We start from the raw sequence: 21250 nt of genomic DNA, 5'->3' as shown, positions 1-21250 counted from the left end.
AACGTAACAATTTCACCCAGAAGCAAAATTCTTTCACCATTTCACGTTATACGAGTTTTTACATTTAAAAACCGAAAGTCGTTAGATCACGTTTGTTTTTACAGAATCATCTTAAATATAATTAAAATGTAAATATAATCTTTCTCATAAACTCATCGATCATTTTTAAAAAGCAGTTATCCTTTTTGAAAGAATTATAAAACAAATATGATATTCTGACAAATTAAATTAATTACAAACATTTTGTTTTTAAAGCAAAATTATATTTTTTATAATACGAATTATGGTTATATGAATAATGATGATGTAATTAGTTAAACAATGTAACAACCAACTACCCAATAATAATAACATGTTATTTATCATAAAATTACGCTTCAATAATTAGCTTATGCTATATTTGTTTGTAGGTTAATTTAAAATATTATGTTATACTACATTTTGATTTTTGTAGAGTAATTGAATTTATTTATCTATAATTAGGTAAAAAGAAAAATATTAATTAGATTTTATCATAGACAAATTAATTAACTTTTAGTTATTTATGTCATGATTTTCTTTTTCGATCTTTATTCATTATTGATTTTAAATTAAAATAAATGTATGTACAATCGTGTGATTACTCTTTTGTATCTCCGAGTGGTTTTGAATTTATATTATTATTATTTGGGCACGTATGTGTGACACAAATATAATGTAAAAAATAATGGAAATGACAAAATAAAAAAAATTATTAATTCTTATATTGTTTGGAACCGCTGTTCTATAAGATTTTCGATTGAAGCAATCGATGAATAATGAAATGTGGTTTTTTATTTTCAGGAGTGACGCCACCACGAAGTCGGCGTTTTCTTCGCCGGGACCCTTTCCTACATGAAGAAATTCTCGGTGGTAGTCGGACCAAAGAGGACTATCGGCTTGTCTTCTTAAACGGGGCCGACTGGTCATCGGATGACGGTGGCTGCGGCCGACAAACGTCGTCCAGCCTGTCGGCCGATGACGATTGTGACTGGGACTATTTCATGGCCGGTCTGGATGACGACAACGACCAGACGCGACCGCTAGAACAAACGCGGGAACAACAGCAAGAGCAAGACCAACGACAGTCGGCAGGTGGCGCAGGTACCGGTAACTGCGACCAGTTAACCAGCTGTAGTGGTGGCAGCGGTGGTGGCAGTAAACCTAGCGAGACCGACGCGCGCGCAACAACGACGACGACGTTCGTTCCGGTCGTGTTGCCGTTCCCCGTGTTCGTGCCAGTGCCGATCGTAATACCGCCGGAGCGCGCGCAATACACGCTAACCACCGCGTTTGCTAACGTTTTAACTGAATATTTCCGCGAACGGGATGCCGTCAATAGTGCAGAGGTGAAAAATGTGAAGGAAAAAAGGGGCACCGGTGGTGTCGTCGAGGAAATGCCGGAACCCCCCGCGGCCGCCGTCGACGAAGGCGGTGGTGCCGTGCTCACCATGTACGCTGCCCGTGCGTCGGCCCTCGACGCAAAATCGTCATCGTCACCGGTCGCATCGTGCGGAGATGACGACCGCGATGGTGAGGTTGGATATTATTCGTCGTCTTCGTCGCCATCCCCGTCGCCGTCCGACGACTCGGACGATTCGGACGCGCAGAATGTCGCCATGTCGTACGACGTCAATGACAGCCCAGACGATGATGACGATGAAGACGAAGACGACGGATGTAACGTGAAGCTGTCCAGCATTTTAGATTCGGCGGCCGCCGCGGCTGTTAAGTGTGCCGCTGGAAACAGCAGCGCCTCAGACGAGTTTTCCGGCACCGAGTCCATGGAGCAGATATCCGTCGACGAATCTTCCGCCGCCGCCGGCCTAAGCGGCAAGTTTACCAGCCTAATAATGATAACACGGGACGACAAACCAACCGTGAACGTGGTAGCCAGTGATACCACAAAAATAATGCCCACAATCGTCCAAGACGAAGGGTTCAAACTCACACTGGACACATCCGAACCGGCTGACGACAGTGAAGTAAAGGTCGTGACAGGCGGTGACACGTTGTCAGCTGTCATTGCGTTAGAAGAAGGTTTGGCTGACGATGATTCTTGGGTGGAAGATCTGGATAGGGACGATTTCAAAATTGAATCTTCTGAAGGTGAAGAAATGTCGTTTGAGGAAGAACCTGAGTTCAGGAGATCGGCATTGGACTTTACGTTACACACCATCGTCGAAGAAAGCTGCGAAGAAAGTGAGGTAGAGTCAGACCGGAACAACCAAACGGAACTGGAAAAATATTTTTTCTTCGGTCTTTGCGATAAAGATCAAGACGCTGGTAGAAATACGGATGCGTTTTCTGAAACAAGTTCTATCATAAGCGAAGGTCTCGAGTCTTTGGACAGCATCGAACCACAGCCAGCAGTATCGGAAATGGCTGGATCTAGACTGGAACGATATTTCTTAAGCGAGTTTATGGGCTTCGATCGACCAGACTCGGACGGTAGTGTTGGTAGTGACAGTCCAGAACACAGCCCCGAACAACGGAGAAAGAGATTGGTCAGAGCTAGAGGAACTGGACGTCAACATTCGTCACTAGATAATCTTACAGAATCTGAACAACAGGTGGAGATACAATTGGATTACGAAGACTCGTCTACAAGCTCGGATTCGAACGACGAGTCTATATCATTTGAAAAAAGTGACGGTCAATTTGATACTGTTAAACGAGGCAAGAAGAAAAAGAGATCAGTTGTAACCGCTCCTCCTTTGGAGGCATTGGAAATCGAAGAAAGCGTAGAAAATATCAATACTGGAGACGACTTGTTAGATAAAAACTCGGAGAGTGCTGAAATGCCAGAAGAAAAAGTCACAATTCCGCTGGCGGAAAGTGATCAAAAACCAAATGGCACAGAGGGCCTGACCAGAACCGACAGCTTTAATAATTGGAGTTCGGACGAAGAAACAAATCTAATGATGTCTAAAATGAGAGCGTTTTTCAAGACCATGTTGGCAAACCAACCTAAACCTGAAGTGCCTGGAGAAAAGAGCAAACCTCCCCAATTGGTGAAATTTGAGTCCGAATTAACCAGATTAATGAAAACCGTGCCGGGAATAAGGGACGAACAGGTGAAAGAAATCGTCGAATATTTAAGTAGCGAGGACACGTGGAGCGATTCTTACGATTCGTCGGACTACACAAGTTCTGATTTGGAGACGGGGTCCAGGCTACAAGACGAAAACCGGGACACTGCGTTCGTCTACCAAAAACTCATGGCTTCGCTGCGGAAGATCGAAGTTCCCAGTTCCGATTCATCGACGTCCAGGAACTCACCGCCACTAGTCACCAAAGTCATGCAACACATCGGAAGCCGCCTCGTTGCGCTGATGCACGCGGTTTCCGAAAATCCCGGTACCCCGCGGGCGTCTAGGTATCACAGACGATCTCATCACCACCATAAAACGTCGATCATTTCTACTACCACAGAGGAAGAGGATGAGGGCGATGACGAACAATTTGATAGTCCACTGCCCAGGTCCAAGTCACACGACCCGTTGTTGGAAGAGGCCCGGCAAGAGGCCAGCGACAACGAAAGGTTCAGCTGGCGAGGCAGTTTTGAGTCAACGCTTATGATGTCTGACTCTCGAACACGTTTAACGTCAAGCGGCGAGAGTTGCGTGACGCTCGCGGCCAAAAGACGGTCTGCTGGTGACCTGTTGATAAAGAGTGCTAACAGTAGCCGGGAACAGTTGGACCGTGTGAGATCGTGCGGCAGCATCGGTGGCAGCGTTGAGGACCGAATCTGGAGGAACGGAAGAAGACGGGGCAGCGTACCCGATAGTGGTGATTCAGGTGGTGACAGCGACGACGGTGTGACGGCTACTGGTTCCAAGTCAACCACGTTGCCCAGGAGTCTGCAACAGCAGGCCATCGCATCATCATCGAATACAAACTCTCTACCCCGGCTGCCTACAACCACAACTGCCGCACCCGCACAGTCCCCGAGTCCGTTGACTGGTATATACAAGGCGCACAGCGTACACCAATTCAACGTAAAGTCGGCCAGGTACAGGCCACCAGGATACAAGAATGTGGCTTCACCGCCACGCAGGGAATATAATCGCAGGAGAATTGCACAGCATCCAGGACAACAGCAATCTGCGTCGACGTCTCCATCCCCGTCATCGTCGTCAACGGCTAACTACAATTTCCAATCGCCGCCGATCGGTAAGTCAGTCATAACTATATTATATACTATAGCTGCAGCGTTTAAATGCTAATTGTTCCGACCTGTTGGCCTTGGCATTATTTACCTTCGTCCTCAAATATCTTACAGTTTGAACACATAGTAAACATTGTACTATTATGCAGTTCCTTACCACATAACTCTCATTATTTTTTGTTGGGACTTTGTTAGGCCCCTAAAATGTGGCGCCAAGCCTATTTATGCCTATGTATATTGGGTTGGAATTCGTTCAATCGTCGTGAGAATTAGCGTTTTCGATTCGCGTGGACAGTAGCATGTATCGGTGGTTACAATACTATACTGCGTTAATTTGATGTTGCGACCGAAGAACTCACAACTCGTTTCGTCACAGTTTAGAGAGCACATCTGCACACTTCAAGACGTGCGTACGTGACCTCCTCGCCGTCGTTTGACCGAAACATGGTAATAGTCTGTTGCACTACCGGTAGAAGATAAATATACATTATGAGAAGAAAAAATAGATATAGGTAGGTACATTATGGACTGAGCTCGGGGTTCTTGAAGCGGCGATCAATTACGGTACTAGAGCTGCAGATGGAATGTGTATGCACGTCTTCTCAGTCTTAGAGCGTTCGCGTTTAACCACAATGAAATAACGACAACAGCAACCGGGGCGTGTGCAAAGGGTACGCTGCTGTGTAGTAAATTGTATGAAAAATAAACGTAATAGGTATTCACGATGCCATTGCTTTTTTCCGTGGTAAATGGTAATACTATCATTGGCCCTTAAATGTCAAAGATAATACGAGCCACGACTAATATTACATAGGAAAAATAACATCAACAATTATAATTTATACACCATGCATATAGTTTACCATAAAATTAGTACAACTATGAACTATTTATTTAAATATAATGCTGTAGTTATGTTTGACTTCAACTTTTCAAGTATTATTTTAATTAATAAGTAACCAGCATATTTGTATTGATTGATATAACGCGTATATTTTAAAATTAAAAAATAAATTAGGTAAGTATCTATTAAGTATGTTTTATAAAATACAAGTCAACTGAGTGAAAAGTGTCTATAATTTTGCTGTAGAGTGGTGGATTGGGTGGTTACATTGTGGTGAACGTCAAACATAAAATATCTTTTTCGATTACCTATTTCGATGATACAATAATTTTTCAATGCATTTTCAGACGTGTGACTTATGACGTGACAAACCATTGTCTCAACTCTCCCTCCTTACGCATTTATTCTCGTCGGTTTTTCTTCCCCCCAAACAAATTCTAAATACCTACTGAATTTGTATTTACTCTGTATGTGAGTTTCTGGTATGGTAAAACCTAACCTAACCGTATTATCGTCCGGCCTGGAGGGATAATCTGGGATTGGGCGTACATTTTTGAGTGACATAAGCCAGATGTTTACTTGTTATATCTACACATCATTACTATTACTACGGAAATATGGAAATTATTAGAAATATATATTCATTTTTTTTTCGTTTGAAAATATATCCACCTACTTCTGTCTGTGCGTTTTAAATTAAATTGTAACCAGCAAATGTATATACTTCTATACAGGACGCTATTTAAGAATTAAATCGATTTCATGTTGGGAAATTGACATTATTATAACGGGTAAAATACAACTTACACATATACCTACCACTAATATCGTAAAAACCCGCGTAAACCGTGGATTTTCAATCTTGTTTATTCTTTTTTTCAAACTAAGTAGACGTTTACGACCTACGCATTCGTTTCTTGTATGCGGATCACACCGCCGGTGGACCATAATCATAGTGAACGGAATGTTACGACTAACGATTATATTATTAATATATCATATTACACACGTGTGAATTTTAGAACTCTGTCGGCTAATTATTGTTGTTCACCTTTCATAAAAATTAATATATTACAATCAATTCTTTTCTTCTGTCGAACAACAACGCGAGTGCTCTATATTCTATTATTTTACGAACCTGTTGAAAAAAGACACAGAACACTGAAGTTTTCGAGTACCGACTAGTTTTTATTATTTGAACCTCGCAAAGAGTAAAATTACTACGTTCATTGTTTTCAAACTTATGTTGAAAATATAACTTCAGACATTTTTACACAAAAATACATCATTATACATTATAATAATATATTATCCTATGTATGAAAAACTCCGGTGTCCACGAGTATCGTATCTAGGAAACTGCAAATTAGCTTCATATATTTATAATATTATTTCCTATTTAAAATAGTACTACTACCATACTAAATACTCGGGTAATATTTGTATACTTTATTTTTAGAATATGATTAAGAATACTTTTCAAAATTATTTATCCAGTAACTACGAATTTATTTACGAATAATACATTAAATGTTAATTTGTGGATATTTTTTTAATGGATGGTTGCTACTGCTACCTATTACCTATATCGTTTTCTGAGGCATCACTGTTATTTTTTAGTAGTTATAGTGTCATTAAATATTATTACACAATAAGAAATACATTTGTAAACAATAGGTAACAATTATTATCTGTTTTTATACATAGTAACTTGTCTGTTAAATCGTGACTTTCGATTGATTATTGTGGTGGTCACCTTGTGTGCGTCTGCAGTATCGATTCTCGCAGTGAGAAGACATAGGTAATTTATTGTCAATGCGCATTTCAACTTGTCCATCGGATTAGTGCAGTGACTTATTATTAGTACATATATCATGTGGATAGGAACCGCGAGTTTGCACTTATATAGATTCGTTCTCAATTATATTATACTATATTATCTGCTGCAGTACTCGTTGTAGGTATTTATTTATACATTATACACGTATATTGAATATTGACTATTTTCGTTTTTTATCCGTCAAACGTTTCGAACATCAACGGCATCGTAAACATATTACGTTGCTGACTCGCTGATGATATTGCCAGGTGCTTGTGAGCGTTTCGTGTACAAGCAATAAGTCAACAGTTGCGTGTGGGTGTGTATATGTGCGTACGCCAGGTGTAAATACACTCACGCGTGAGTACTGCCCTTTTTTTGTTTGTTTCGTTATGACATCATTTTTGTTATTATTTTTCAGTGAGGCTTCCCTTGTAGTTATAGCTATGGTGACCCCATTTGACTTATATTTATATACACACAAATATATATATATATAACCTATTACTTAATGAAAATCCATTAACATATATATACGTTTTATATAAGTAGTCTAACAGAACAAAATACAAAGGGTCTTTTATAAAAGTATATTACTACTATATATATACAAGCGTGAGTGATATTAAAAACTATCAATGAGTGTTCTATACAAAAAAATAACTACGTTTCTTTAAGTATATTACGCTTGATGAATTTCCACTGTAATAATATTGCATTAGTGTAAAATTAAAACCTATACATCTCCTATTGTTTACTTTAATTTTTATAATTATACGTATATGTAATTACTATATTTTTTTCGGTTCATATTTTGTGCGCATTTATAGTGATAATCTAATTCGAAAAATATGTATAGGTTTCGCTACTTTATAATAACATAAATGCACAAATGTATTATGTGAGTATGTGTGTGAAGTTGTTCTATTTAGTTGAGGTTCATAATTAATAATGTTTAGTAATGTTTCAAACATCAAATAGGTAACTCTAAAGAGTTGTAAAATATTTGGTATAATAATAAAAAAATCAATTAAAAACTTTTGTAAATGCGTGTACATAATATAGTAGGTATCTAATCATCATTACTAAATACAATACAACATTGAATCGAACTAAACTACCATTAGAATTTTTAACTGCATAGTACATGTAGATGCAAAATGTATTTAAAATCTAATTGTATACCTATTACTTATAAATTATAATATATCAATTCAAGGCGTCATTGTACGTTTTACTGAATTAGGTCATAGGCATAGGATACGCAATTTCTCAACATAATCAAACTATTAATTTGATATTTAAGAAATCTACGTTTTTATTTTCTCTAGTCAAAATCTATTTAATAATAATATCATGAGTGGGCATCTATTACGGATAAAAGTATATTGCTCAGTGCATACGTTATCGGACAAACGAGTTTCATAATTCATTTCAACACTTTCGTTTAATGGCGTTAAACCAATTAACGATTAATTTACATGTTTATTTATTTTTGCCTTTTTAATTCAACGACATTATATTATACACAATCAAAATATAATAATATTTACACCTATTGATACTTATTCGATCGTAACACATTAACACGCAACACTATATTTCGCAGTTATAGTTTGGTTAATTAAAAAAACGACGCTCGTAATTAAAAGGTTACGAACCAATAATGTTTTCCGAAGTGTCGCGTGTTGCTTACTGTAGTACTTGACAGTTCACACATTGGTATTCGTCATCGATCGCAAAAAGTTAAACTTTTTTAAAAAAACACAAAAGTTTCTTTGACTTGTCTTTATATAATATACATTGTATCTAATTTTTGAATATTATGTATTATTAGGGATTTATCTTTACTCCGTTTTTATAACATTAAAATACGAATCACTATAAATAGTATATATATTTTATATGTAATTTTATATATATATATGATGTCATTGTATTCATCGCATTCATTCGACGACTTAAAAACAAATCGTTTAACCGCCATAATATTAAATACATTTTAGCACAGTTAGCGCCCTCGATCACAGAATTTCTTGGAATTTCACGCAACTTAGAACATACGGTAACTGCACGACGCTCAAATGTATTTGCTAGAACTAAAGGCATGACAATTGAGCTTGACTATTCCAATTTAATGACTATACATGATTTTAAATTATACGCGTTAATAATTCGATCAAACCAAAATCGAATAGGTCTCGAAAAAAAATCATCAGTCAGCAATAAACAAACAACAAAAAAATGTATTATATCACATCACATCATAGATCAATTGGAAAATAATAAGGCTAATGGGTGCCATAACAAATAGTGTTAAATCCAATAGGCCAATATACGATCAGCCAGTTGCAGATCTCTGTAGGTTTTCAACGGAACAATACTGCAACAACAGGAGACCGGATGATTTAAGACACCGTGACACTTCCATAATTTACCACTTGATTATGTCTCGACGACTTGTAACGTTATAAGTTATAACACTGCTGTGAACGCATGGTCAGTGACTTGAAAAATAATAAACAGACGCCATACGTTGTAAGATAATAATATAAGAAGTCTTGTTTACGAATTGTCTTCTGTTAATAAAAGAACAAAAAAATCATAAAAGAATCGGCTTAGAGTGAAAGATGATGACACTAAACTATACGGATATATTGTATTATATACTATTTCTATGAAAATTTGTTTTACATATCAGTGTAAGCATATTTTTCCCCTCTCTGTTTCGCGTTACATCACATAAACGAGACAAATCCTAGTCATGTTGTAATATATGTAGGTACATGTTCGTTGAGACGCGTCATCTCCAGTCCCCAGCTCAAATGTAACTACTACAGCAGATAAAAATGGACGTCATTTGTTTTTAACACTTGATGATAGTACATGTAGTAATGACAGAAACACCGGTTTAATATTTTCGTACTGCGTGGTACGTTAAACTCAATATTACGCTCGTTTGTTTTATTATTATCTATAATATCGCTGTTTCATGTGAACAACTTGAACGACTGTATAGTTATTATAATATACGTGCCACGCACGTATTTCAGCTTAAAATAGTATATCGTCGACAGCACACATTTGAGCGTGTTTCAATCGGAAACATCGCAATTTTGACGAAACTATCTAACAATGTGTGGTGTTCTTCAAGGCCTTGTTAGTCTTATTATTTCGCAAAGCACGCGTGTGTTATAGCGGAAATGACCGATCCGCGGTCGTTCGGATAGGAAATCATTGATTAAATTTATATTATTAAGTATATTATAGCCGTTCGAGCATAGTCTTATCGCGAGTAAATATCTACGATTTCCATAATATCTGTACCTATGTTGATTCTCTTTTATTATTGCGTGAATAATTCGGGCGAATTGAGTATAAAGATGATAATTGATAGGTGTCTCAGCTGTTATGTATTATTGACTGATATTGTATACTGTGTTTGTACTAAGCACCCAGGTATACAGTTCAAACTAGACTACTGAAGTATCTATATCGGAGAAAATATGATATCTTCGGTTACACCTTACACTGAGAAGTTCGCGAATATACAATTCTACGTCTATCATATCATCAAATGTGTATTGTTATTATTTTTATTTATTACATTATATGAGAAAACTATACAATATTCGTGTGGCAAGGAATGATACAATGCAGACATAATTACTACAACGGTGCAACAATCAATATGATAATAATAAATAATATCATCTCGCCTTTACTACAACAAATCGGATAATCTTTTTCGGTGAAATAACACAAGATATATACTTCGTGTATGCAGGTTATTTGACGATAATAACTCATTTCTTCCCACTTGTCCCTTGTCCCTTGTATTAATTGACGTCCAACGAATCCTCAATTCATAATGTATTATATTACAATATGGCCGATTCGAATGTATACCACAAATTAATTTACTTAGCGCTGCATATGTCAGTCTCGTGCAACGTTTGCCAAGTGTTATTCGTTATTCTTTTTAAAAGAAGAAGAATTAACTCAAAAATATTTTTATAGCCGTTCTTGAAAATGACGACTTATTCTAAATAACCCTGAACTGGTCGTCCCACATGCATGGATTTAAATTCGTATTATACTTTACCTAACGCAAGTGTGTAATAATTATATATACTTACATATTATTATAACACAACAGCAGAATCGTTCAGCATTTTTTGTTCCTTATAATTCATCGATAAAATGAGTACCTATTTGTGGTTTGATGGCCCATACAAATCATGACAACATAACACTACAACATCGTCTGTCCAGCTCATTGTTGCACAAAATGACCCGTCCCATTAGATGCAACTAAAATACATTCTTGCGTATACCTACACCGTCATTAGTATTATATCGACTATGGTAATCGAAAATAGTCGCCTCTTGCAGCCAATAGTCAATATGGTACATTAACAATATTGTCGTTCTAAAACAACAAATTGTATAATACGTTTAACAGATTATAGAACCGTGTCTAGAATGAACGGGATCGTCTCATACATATTTCCTATATACAATGGTAATATACAAGAACAATGATTATCAAACGGGCAACCGATGACCTAAATCTGCCTAGTGTATATAATATTAAAATACGCGTTTCCCTTTCACTGATTTCGCACATTGTGTTAATCTTAATCCGAGATTAAAAGATTGTAATTATATTATAACACAACAACAACATATATATTATATATACGACGAAAATATACGCGATTAGAAAGGATACGACCAGGATGTGTGTAGCGATCCACGGTCTGTCCGTGTACATTTTACATACAGTGAAATTTGTTCATCCGAGCTGGATATTATTTTAATATTATATTTTCGTCTTTCTCGTTAAATGTACTATCGCCGACGTGTTCACAATAAAATAATATAATAATATACTGCACACAGCACAAGACCGCAAGAAAAGACATATATGAGCTCGTAAACGTTCGGCAGCTGGTATTCGAACGATTTATTTTTTCCCAATGTCCAGATAATGATGTATATAACTATAGCACCGATGTGCAAGGTTGACTGCATGATAATAATTATGTAAAGTATATTATCGTATAAAAACCCACGATCACGAGACGTGTAGGTGGGCGCACTGGACGGAAAAACAAAATTATGCGCGTATTACATATACCTACATAATAATATAATATATACGCTACAGCGCATATAATGTGACAATGTGTAAACAAAAAGCGAATTTAACCGTCGAGTAAAGTCATTGGTCCAACGAGGGACATGAAACTCAATCGATTAGAAGTCTGACTCGTTATTTGGCTCGTCGCGTCGAGTTTCGGACGCATCTTATGTATTCCCGAGTCGCTAATGACAAGAATATAAATTTATATAAGTATTATTGGCGGTGCTTGGCAAATAAAAAATGGGCTTTATCCAAACGTTTTGAAAAATTAATGAATTATACACAGTGCATCCCATAAGTTTTGAGACTAAGGTTACTGATGTTACAAAAAAAATGAAAAAAATGTTTCAAGCAATTTTTCATTCAAAATTGTCACCATTACAATCTATATACCTTGCACAAACGCCCAATTTTTCCATGGCCCGGGAAAAGTCAGCATTAGGAATGTTTTTAAACTTTTGGGTCCTCGCTTCTTGAATCGTTTCAATGGTGCCAAATTGGTGCCCCTTGAGCTCCATCTTCCACTTTGGGAACAGGAAATAGTCCGGAGGACTCAAATCTGGTGAATACGGGGGTGGTCGAGTACTGGAATCATTTTTTGGCCAAAAATTGAGTGACAACCGCCGCGGTGTGTGCTGGAGCGTTATCGCGCAGCAAGAAAAAAAACCGATCTTTCCACAAAGCGGGCCTAACGCGTGCACTTCTTTTACAGAGGCGATCCAAAACGATTATAAGTGTTATCGTAATAACTTCCCAGAATTTCATAATTATCTAGATGCTAGAATTAATTTCAGAACGGTTATCTCAAAACATAATGGGACGCACTGTGTATTGGCATCACGGTGATAGTCTATATAGTGTAAACAATATCGGTCTCGCATAGTCCGATGGTGTCATAATTATTTCTTACGCCGGTAAATATATTCCTACGGTAACTTGAGCATGATATTTTAGAAGGAATACCTTTTTCTTAATCAAGACTTAGGCTTTACCCGATAAACGAGTGAAACGGATCTGAAGAATGTGGTTTATTTTTCGGCTTTGTATGAGACGCGTCGATATTTATTCTGTCAAATAATCGTTCAGGGCGCATATGTATTACCGCATTTCCCTCGGTACTTCACTCTTACGCATTGTTCATACAGCCTATATGGTTATACACATACATGTCTTCGACCACGATTTCGATGCACCTCGCGATTGCTATATATTAGGTAGACGTCACACAGACCGTGAGTATAATGTGTGCTATATGTGCACTCCGGAACTAAAGTAATTCTAATTACACGGTTACGCCACCGTGTATACAATGCACGTATACAAATAGTACCTACCTATAAACATGCATACACGCTGCCGCAGATAGACGGACGTCACAAGCACGCCGTATATTGTCAAATTTAGAATTACCGATGCATATTATACTCAGAATAGAGCTGCAGTCGGTCCGAAAACCATTGCCAGAAAACGATCTACGTGCATGATGCGTTGTTGTAAATTATACACAATTGACCGCCGACGTGTTCTGCAGATAGTACTCGAGAGAACAATAAAAGCGCGAGTATGTGTGCTTTTACCGTTCCCAAAACTATTAGGCTTGCGGATATTAATTCCCCGAGGCCACCTCCCTCTGACTCCTTAATATCGTTGGATATTAACCGGATTAAAACTTATAGAAAGGTATATAATAATATGTATGTAATATATTATATTAACGGGTACAATCAAAAAATCAACTTTTTGCTAGCAAATTAACTAAATGCTAATGGACGACCATGGGGGGGGGGGGAGGCTGAATATTTATTCTCATTTTCGTATTTTTTTTTGACTAGTGAAATCGGGATTTTTTTTGACAGAATAAATTGTGTACTTACCTATAATATGATGCTTCGTATGAAGTGTGCTGTTTTAAAAAACCAATCAATAGTGTTGACGAATGCGTGTATTTAGAATCATCTTCGTTTGATATTATATTAAATGAGTCTTAACTTTAATTATATATAATTTTTACTTTTGCTGTCTATATATTATGTTTTAGGTATAAATAATAAATGAATTTACATATTTTAGTATTATAAACCGTCATTTGCGTTTGATAGTAAAATATTTTTTTATCGTTCATAAATTTAATGATAACTATTTTACTTCATTATGGGATATTGTTAGTTCTACTCTTATACGTGTATATTTTTTCCTTTATACAGCAAACATTTACAGTTACGCATCATTTTCGGCTTCAACATTTTTTTGTTATAATACATGAGTTTCATTTTTGAAACGCCGTAGTGCGCTATTTCAATGATCATGGTTATCATACTCAACCTAAATTCGTATTGTATCGTTATAAGTAGTTTAACAGTTTAATATGAATACGGTTAACATTATTATAAGGTCATGGATAACATAATGCATATTATGTATTATCAAAAACACTAAATCTAATATTTTGTATTTGTATACTTAAACATATAGAAAATCGCAACAGATTTTTTTACCGTGTCGGTTATCGTAACTGATTATGACGGTTTACCTGTATTTTCAGAACAAAAGTACCTAAATACGTAAATATTCTTTAATAATGTTTATATTATATTATTTTTATTTGTATTACTGACTTTATGTTGGCACAGTATTAATAACTTTTATATTATGTTGTTTTAATAAAAAAAAATATAAATGAAAATATAGGTACTACCTATATTCATTTGCCAATTCCCCATGTACAGTTGATAAGTTCTCCAAACCTGAGAATAAAATATTATGTCAAAAATCGTTCATTATTATTGTATGCAGAACCGTAGCTTACGATTTAAATGTTATTAATTTCATCTTTGTAAATTATACTTTTGAACTTAATAAAAACTAATCCAAGAAATTATTTTTAGGAAATAAAGATTTGAGATTTACCTTGTCACTAACAGTTTCTTATTTGAATCGCATTATAACAAAATAATATTTGAAATTTGAATAACCGCTGACATATAATTAGTAAATAATAAAAATCAGGTAGTCCTTTCTTAAATTTAATTTTAAAAGGTTAATATATATGTTTAAATGTTAAATTGAAAAAATAGTAAATAGAACACAATGCTTTTGAATTATTCATAAATATACCGCTATATTACAATGGTATATCGTATATAACAGGTACATGATACATAGACGACTATATTTTATAAAAAAAAAGACATTATATTATATTATTTTCATACGAGTTGGTACTTTTGGTTTTTATGGGTTTATAATTATTATTCTTGCCATGGTTGAAGTCGTAAACATTTTATACCTTAAGAATGGAGATTTCGTTATTTGCCGAGAAAGAAAAAGTATTAACGACAAATAAATGCAAATAACATTTTTAATTTGTTCATTATAATAATTGTATGCTACGCATCTTTAATGTATTGTTTGGATATTATATATTATCTTCATCGAAAATAATTATCAATTTTAATAAATAGCTCAAATTTTAAGTATATAATCACTTATGTCAATGGTTTTTTCTTCAAGCATTTATAATGATATAATTTTGCTGTAAAACCATGGTACAATGTAACTAGATAGAACCCACAAACAGTACCTTTATAATTAGTACGAAGTACCTATACTTATGTTTCATGTATGTTTATTATAATGCACTATCACCACGTTTGAACAAAATTTTAACTTTAAAACATTGCACGTGTGGCTGAAATTTTAATAGCTTTCGTAATCCCCATGAATACAAAACGGTATACTTTTATAACTAGAAACGGACAAAAGGTATTATAATTTATAATCTTATAATATAATAATACTTTTCTTATTACAACTCTAAATGACTTTTAACTTAATGGTTGATTTTGATTTCTTTTTGAATCCCAGCTGGTTTAATAACTAGATCATCTGGAGCATATTTTATATGCTTGTGTAAGATTCATTTTCAAGTGTTAAAAATATAAGCCATAAAATCACTATATATGGAAATCGGCAGTCATTATCTAAGCACTTTTTTCAACCAAACATAAAACGTATATTCGTTCGTCTGTCTTTGTAAAACGCAAAATTATGCCACGAGTGCACAGACAATTTAAAACAAGAACAACCTACCTATTGGTTTTACGCTAGTTAATGTTAAATGTCCGCATAATGTTCATCACTATAATTTCACCGTTACTTCGGGTCGTCGGAAACACAACCATCCCGACAAATTGGTGTATAGTTTTTGAAATGTTCATATAATATCGTGTTACATATTTACTTTCGTCATCCACGACACGTTCAGCTATAGTTTCACCAAATCCGTTCTGTCTTTTTCTTCCCCCCCTCCTCCTCCTCTGACTTCAAAACAGACGTCTCGAATTGTATGGCAAAATATATTATGTATAGGTATCGATCAGTAGTCGTCTCTTGATTGGTAAATATTGTAGGTACTTGGAGACTTGGAGATCGTGTGAGTACAGCGAGTGTAATAAGTGCAAAAATCTAACGGCCATATTGTTATGCATATACGGGTGAGATAACATATTAGCGAAACGGACGAACACGATCCGTCTTTTCGAAACGTTCGTTTAAATCCGCCGCCGCGTTCTTGGGCTGCAAATCTCGGCGACGCAAATATTTTATTATATTTTATGCACAGTGCAGTGAAAGCCGCGCCGCGTACCCGCATGTACACGAATATACAGTAAAACGTTTTCGGTTTCACCGTGTCCCGCGCTTGGATGCCGACGACCTTGTAACCCACATCATCGACAAGTCGTATGTGTGTGTGTCGTCAACAGTATAAGTATACAATATAGTGGTGGTGGATTGGTGGATGTATAGATAACGTCCCGATGACCACCGTGAGACATTGAAAATTCCCCACCGACCGGGTGGGGTTGCCATAGCCGAGGTCTATCTTGAATACCACTATATTATAATTGTGAGACGTTTGCTGGATCTAAGTGTCCTCGGAAACGAACAAATCATCCGCTGACGATATATATTAGATATTATATACGTATGGTCTGTAGATAATATTATAATATACGTATTCGAGTATTATTATAATGTCGTACCTACTGTATTAAAGTTTATGTTGCTAAGGCCGTCTTCCTCCTACTGGACTGTAAACTCTTCTTCTTTTCGGCTGCAGGTGCGTAATTGCGGTACTATTTTGCGTCTTAAAATTGGCTACGGTAAATTGAAAAACTACTACGTGTGGTCAAAATCCCATCTTTTTACGCGTAATATTCACGCTCGGGGACTGGAACAGTACCGGAAAAAACTAGTTTTTCAAATGAAAAATAACGGTTTTTTCCAAAATTAATTTGGTTCTATTCAAAAAATATTTTTAATAATAATTTTTAAGAGTTATTACGCTTAATTTCAAAGAAAAGACGAATGACGTGTGGGTTTGAAACCGTAAATTTTACATGATACGTGCACGGAATACAAATTCATAATATTATCTACAACGTTAAAATATATATCTACTACGGCAATCTCTCGTGTCGTATCGTCCCGTCCGGGATTTCTTCCGTCGAAGACAACGATGTTATTTTATAAAAATCTGTACACTCGCGCATGATTTCACTTTCTTTTGATCTCGCAGTCGGTATTTGTATTGTCTTATACCTAATAAACGCTACATCGTTTCGGCGACAGAATTTCGAAACGTCCGTCTATTATATTGTGTTCGTAGTTGGTTGGTTGATCGTAGGTTTTATAATAATATATCGTTACACACTGGATCACGGTATTTGTGTTTAAAACGAAAAATATGTTGAATTCACGATGCGTACGATCGCACAATAATAATATGTGTAACACAGTACAATATATTATGCTACATATCTGTGTTGTGTTACGAGTGCATCGTACCGCATTTATTCTTTAAATCATGTTTATTTGTAAAATACACACTTCAGCATATAATAATAACGATTCCACGCGTTGAATGAGGAATACTACCTATTTAGATAGAATATAAAAAAATCTTCAGTCGGAATAACACGGCCTGCAATTTGCATTACTATTATGCACTCTTCAGCAATAGTTACCAGCATAATTATTTCGGCAAGTTCGCACATCATCTCTATTGTTTCGTAATCTCGTTCTTTATTCCGCACGTTGCGCTGACTGCAAAAACTGACCTACATTATAAATAATAATAAACATCGAAGTAATCACATATTTAATTTCTACACAAAGCGTGTTTGCGTCGTAGTAATCTAGTGAGATTATAAACATTTCGATGTTGGTGGTAGAAAAATAATACTAACTCATAGAATATTTGAATACAACAATCATAAGATTAAATTGTACGTACGAGATTATATGTTTTATACGATGAGTTGAACGAGGAACCAAGCAACGCTGAGACTTTCAACCTCAACATAATATTATATTACTAAACAATTTAAAAAAAAAAATCTATTTTGATTCTTCGTTATTGGTTCTTACGTCAGTTTATATTTAATTCAGTGTAGTAGTAATGCATAATTTCTAGCTAAAATTATATAATATTATTTAGATATAGGTATCTAGTGTATTAGACAACTACTGCGGTCAAACCTTCCAAACCTGAGAATATATATATATCAAATTATGAACTATGCAATAGTGGGTTTGTACGTACTCTGCTGTGGCGGAGGAGATAGTGCGCCGAAGCATTTTTGACCAATTGGATGATGAGGTTTTTTTTGTTGATTATATTTTATATATAGGGTGCCTTACGAGGATTTACCCATTGCTATGTCGCCTGAGATAATAAAATATATCATAAATCTGTTTTTTATTAGATTCACAGAGACAAAGACATATATTTTATTTATTAATTAAATTTAATGTTTACTAAAAAAGTTAAAAAATTAATTTTTAAATTTTTAATTTTTGAAACAATTGAAGATATTCATTTTGTACAGCTTATTTTTCTGAAAATTTTGACCTTTCTACATTTTATTTACATTACTTTCGTCATTTTTTTTAGTGTATACATAAAACGGCAAAAAACCTAACCGCGAGTCCCCCTTGTTTGTTTTATCGATTTCGCTTTTATCCTAGGAAGTCTCGATTGCGGTTGTACGGAGGCGCGTCGTAACCGTTATATCAAAAACGGCTATGGTCGACTGTATTATTTGATCTAAAAAGTAAAAACACGGTAAACCGTACGATACGAGTATATCATTGTGATATTTTATGACGGACATAAGAGCGTACCACCTACAACTCTTATAAGAGGAATACACGCAAACTATACAATTCACAGACTCTGCAGTAAAAAGTATACCTAGAGATATAGTGTCTCTGTACTTAAGTGTGTCAGGTGTCTGTAGTCCTCACTCCTCATACACTCGTTTTCCCTCTATAATAAATATTAATTACATTTACTCTACTGTCCTCGACGATAGGACGATATAACAACAAATATTTTTATCTTTTACGTGTTGATCAAAAACTACCTGTATTACATGCGCTATCATAAATATTATAAAAATTATTGCAATTGCAACATAATGGTTGTTCTCTATAGTACAGTGATGATAATCTGATTTCCATAATACTAATATTGATAAAAAATTATCGAAAAGGAACAATCTCGACGAGACACCCTATACAAAATGAGTGTTACTGTGATAATCGTCGTTTAGAAAATATCCCGAGACTCAACGTCACTGAACACTCACAAATAACAACTTTTACTTTGCACACATATTTCCGCCACGACTGCAGAGTATACCTCTACAATAGTATCTTTACGGTGGCTATTTACAGCCTATACGTCACGGATATTTGTGGTATTGTTTCACTTTATAATTCACATCATAATAATAGTATTAACCTGTACATGTTACATATACTTAAGTATGTTGGAATACAACATACGTATACCCCAAGTGGAAAACGGACATTTCTCCTTCAAAATGAAAAAGTCTCCAAATGTAGCAAATGTATTGTATTATTTCAATTCAAATCACGTAAATGAAAAATACCTATATAAGGCTTATACTAATTATTCTATACACCTCGTGCGAATTCCGCCCCCCACCCCCCATTTTATCCACGTTATTGAGATACTGCGTTCCGAAACTCAACTAGGAATTGGACAAATAATGTGAAAGGTGATTTTAAAATATACTATAGTTATAAATTACCTGTCATTAGTCATTATTAATTTGATATTAATTTGAATTGGCATTAAAAATGTAAACACATCATGAATAATTTAAACGAAACCAAACAATTTGATATTCAAAGAAGATCTTCAAAAGAGCAATGCAATTTTATTTCAACTAAAGTTGATTATATAGTCATAATATATGACATTGATGCAATTATACACTTACTGATTTAACACCGAGCGACCGAGCTAGGCCAAAACAAATTAATATTTTTTACCTAATAATAGTCTTAAATCTCTGTGTGACGACTTTGAATCAAAAAAAATTTAAAAAAAATTGTTTGAAACATTTAATAGGTAATAATGTTTTTTAATTTGTTTATGTATGATAGGAAATTCTAACTATAGTTGATAAATTATTTTACTTATAATACAATATAATATCTTATCCAACAAACTTTGTTAGTTGAATATTGCATACCATCGTAAATTTCTCGTAAATTTCCAACGCCGTAAAATGCCTCGATTGGTGTCTATTATTATATTTAAATAATAATATTTTTATACAGGTATAATATCTTTGATTTGATCCGTTTTAATATTCACTTCGGTTCAGCGTTACTTATGTATTATATATTATTATATTATTAGCTCACCGCTGCTATCTTGACATTAATTATTTGTTCATAATAATATTATATGGTCTGATTTTTTCGTTTATCCCGTAAATATTTACACCATTTTGTATACTATTAAGTATTATTGTGCACCTACAAGAAAGCATCACGGATACTATTATTTTGTTTTACCTGCTTTGATAATAAACTAGAATATTAAAAACAACAAAGCTGTTTTGGAAACGCGGAACCGGCCAAAACGTATGGTATAGTATAATGAGGCACTAAGTGTGGTTATTATTGTTGCGTATCGCGTGGCGTAACTTAACGTGGTGGTGCTTTTGGGTTTCTTCTTTAGAAAAATTGGCACAAATATATATTATGTATTATGACGCACTTATTGTTATAAATTGTAATATAAAATCGATCGTGCCAACAGATATAAAACGAATTAACCGACGTCGTGGTTTTGTCGTTTTATAGTGTTCGCACAGGTACGTACTATAAATACCGGAATAATACTTTCTCGCGCTTATACGACAGTGT

The 21250-nt window shown here is 35.1% G+C and overlaps 1 protein-coding gene across 1 annotated transcript in view; it reads left to right on the top strand.

The window, feature by feature from the left end:
• The window catches only part of LOC111036127, a 68851-nt gene that overhangs the window by 35802 nt on the left and 11799 nt on the right, over window positions 1-21250 (top strand). The window contains exon 5 of the mRNA XM_022318031.1: window positions 823-4194. Within this exon, the coding sequence (XP_022173723.1) occupies window positions 823-4194 (3372 nt within the window). The remainder of the gene's footprint in view (window positions 1-822; window positions 4195-21250) is intronic.

Source organism: Myzus persicae, unplaced genomic scaffold, assembly GCF_001856785.1.
Source record: "Myzus persicae strain clone G006 unplaced genomic scaffold, MPER_G0061.0, whole genome shotgun sequence".
Lineage (NCBI taxonomy): Eukaryota > Metazoa > Arthropoda > Insecta > Hemiptera > Aphididae > Myzus > Myzus persicae.
This window is presented reverse-complemented; position numbering and strand designations above follow the sequence as displayed.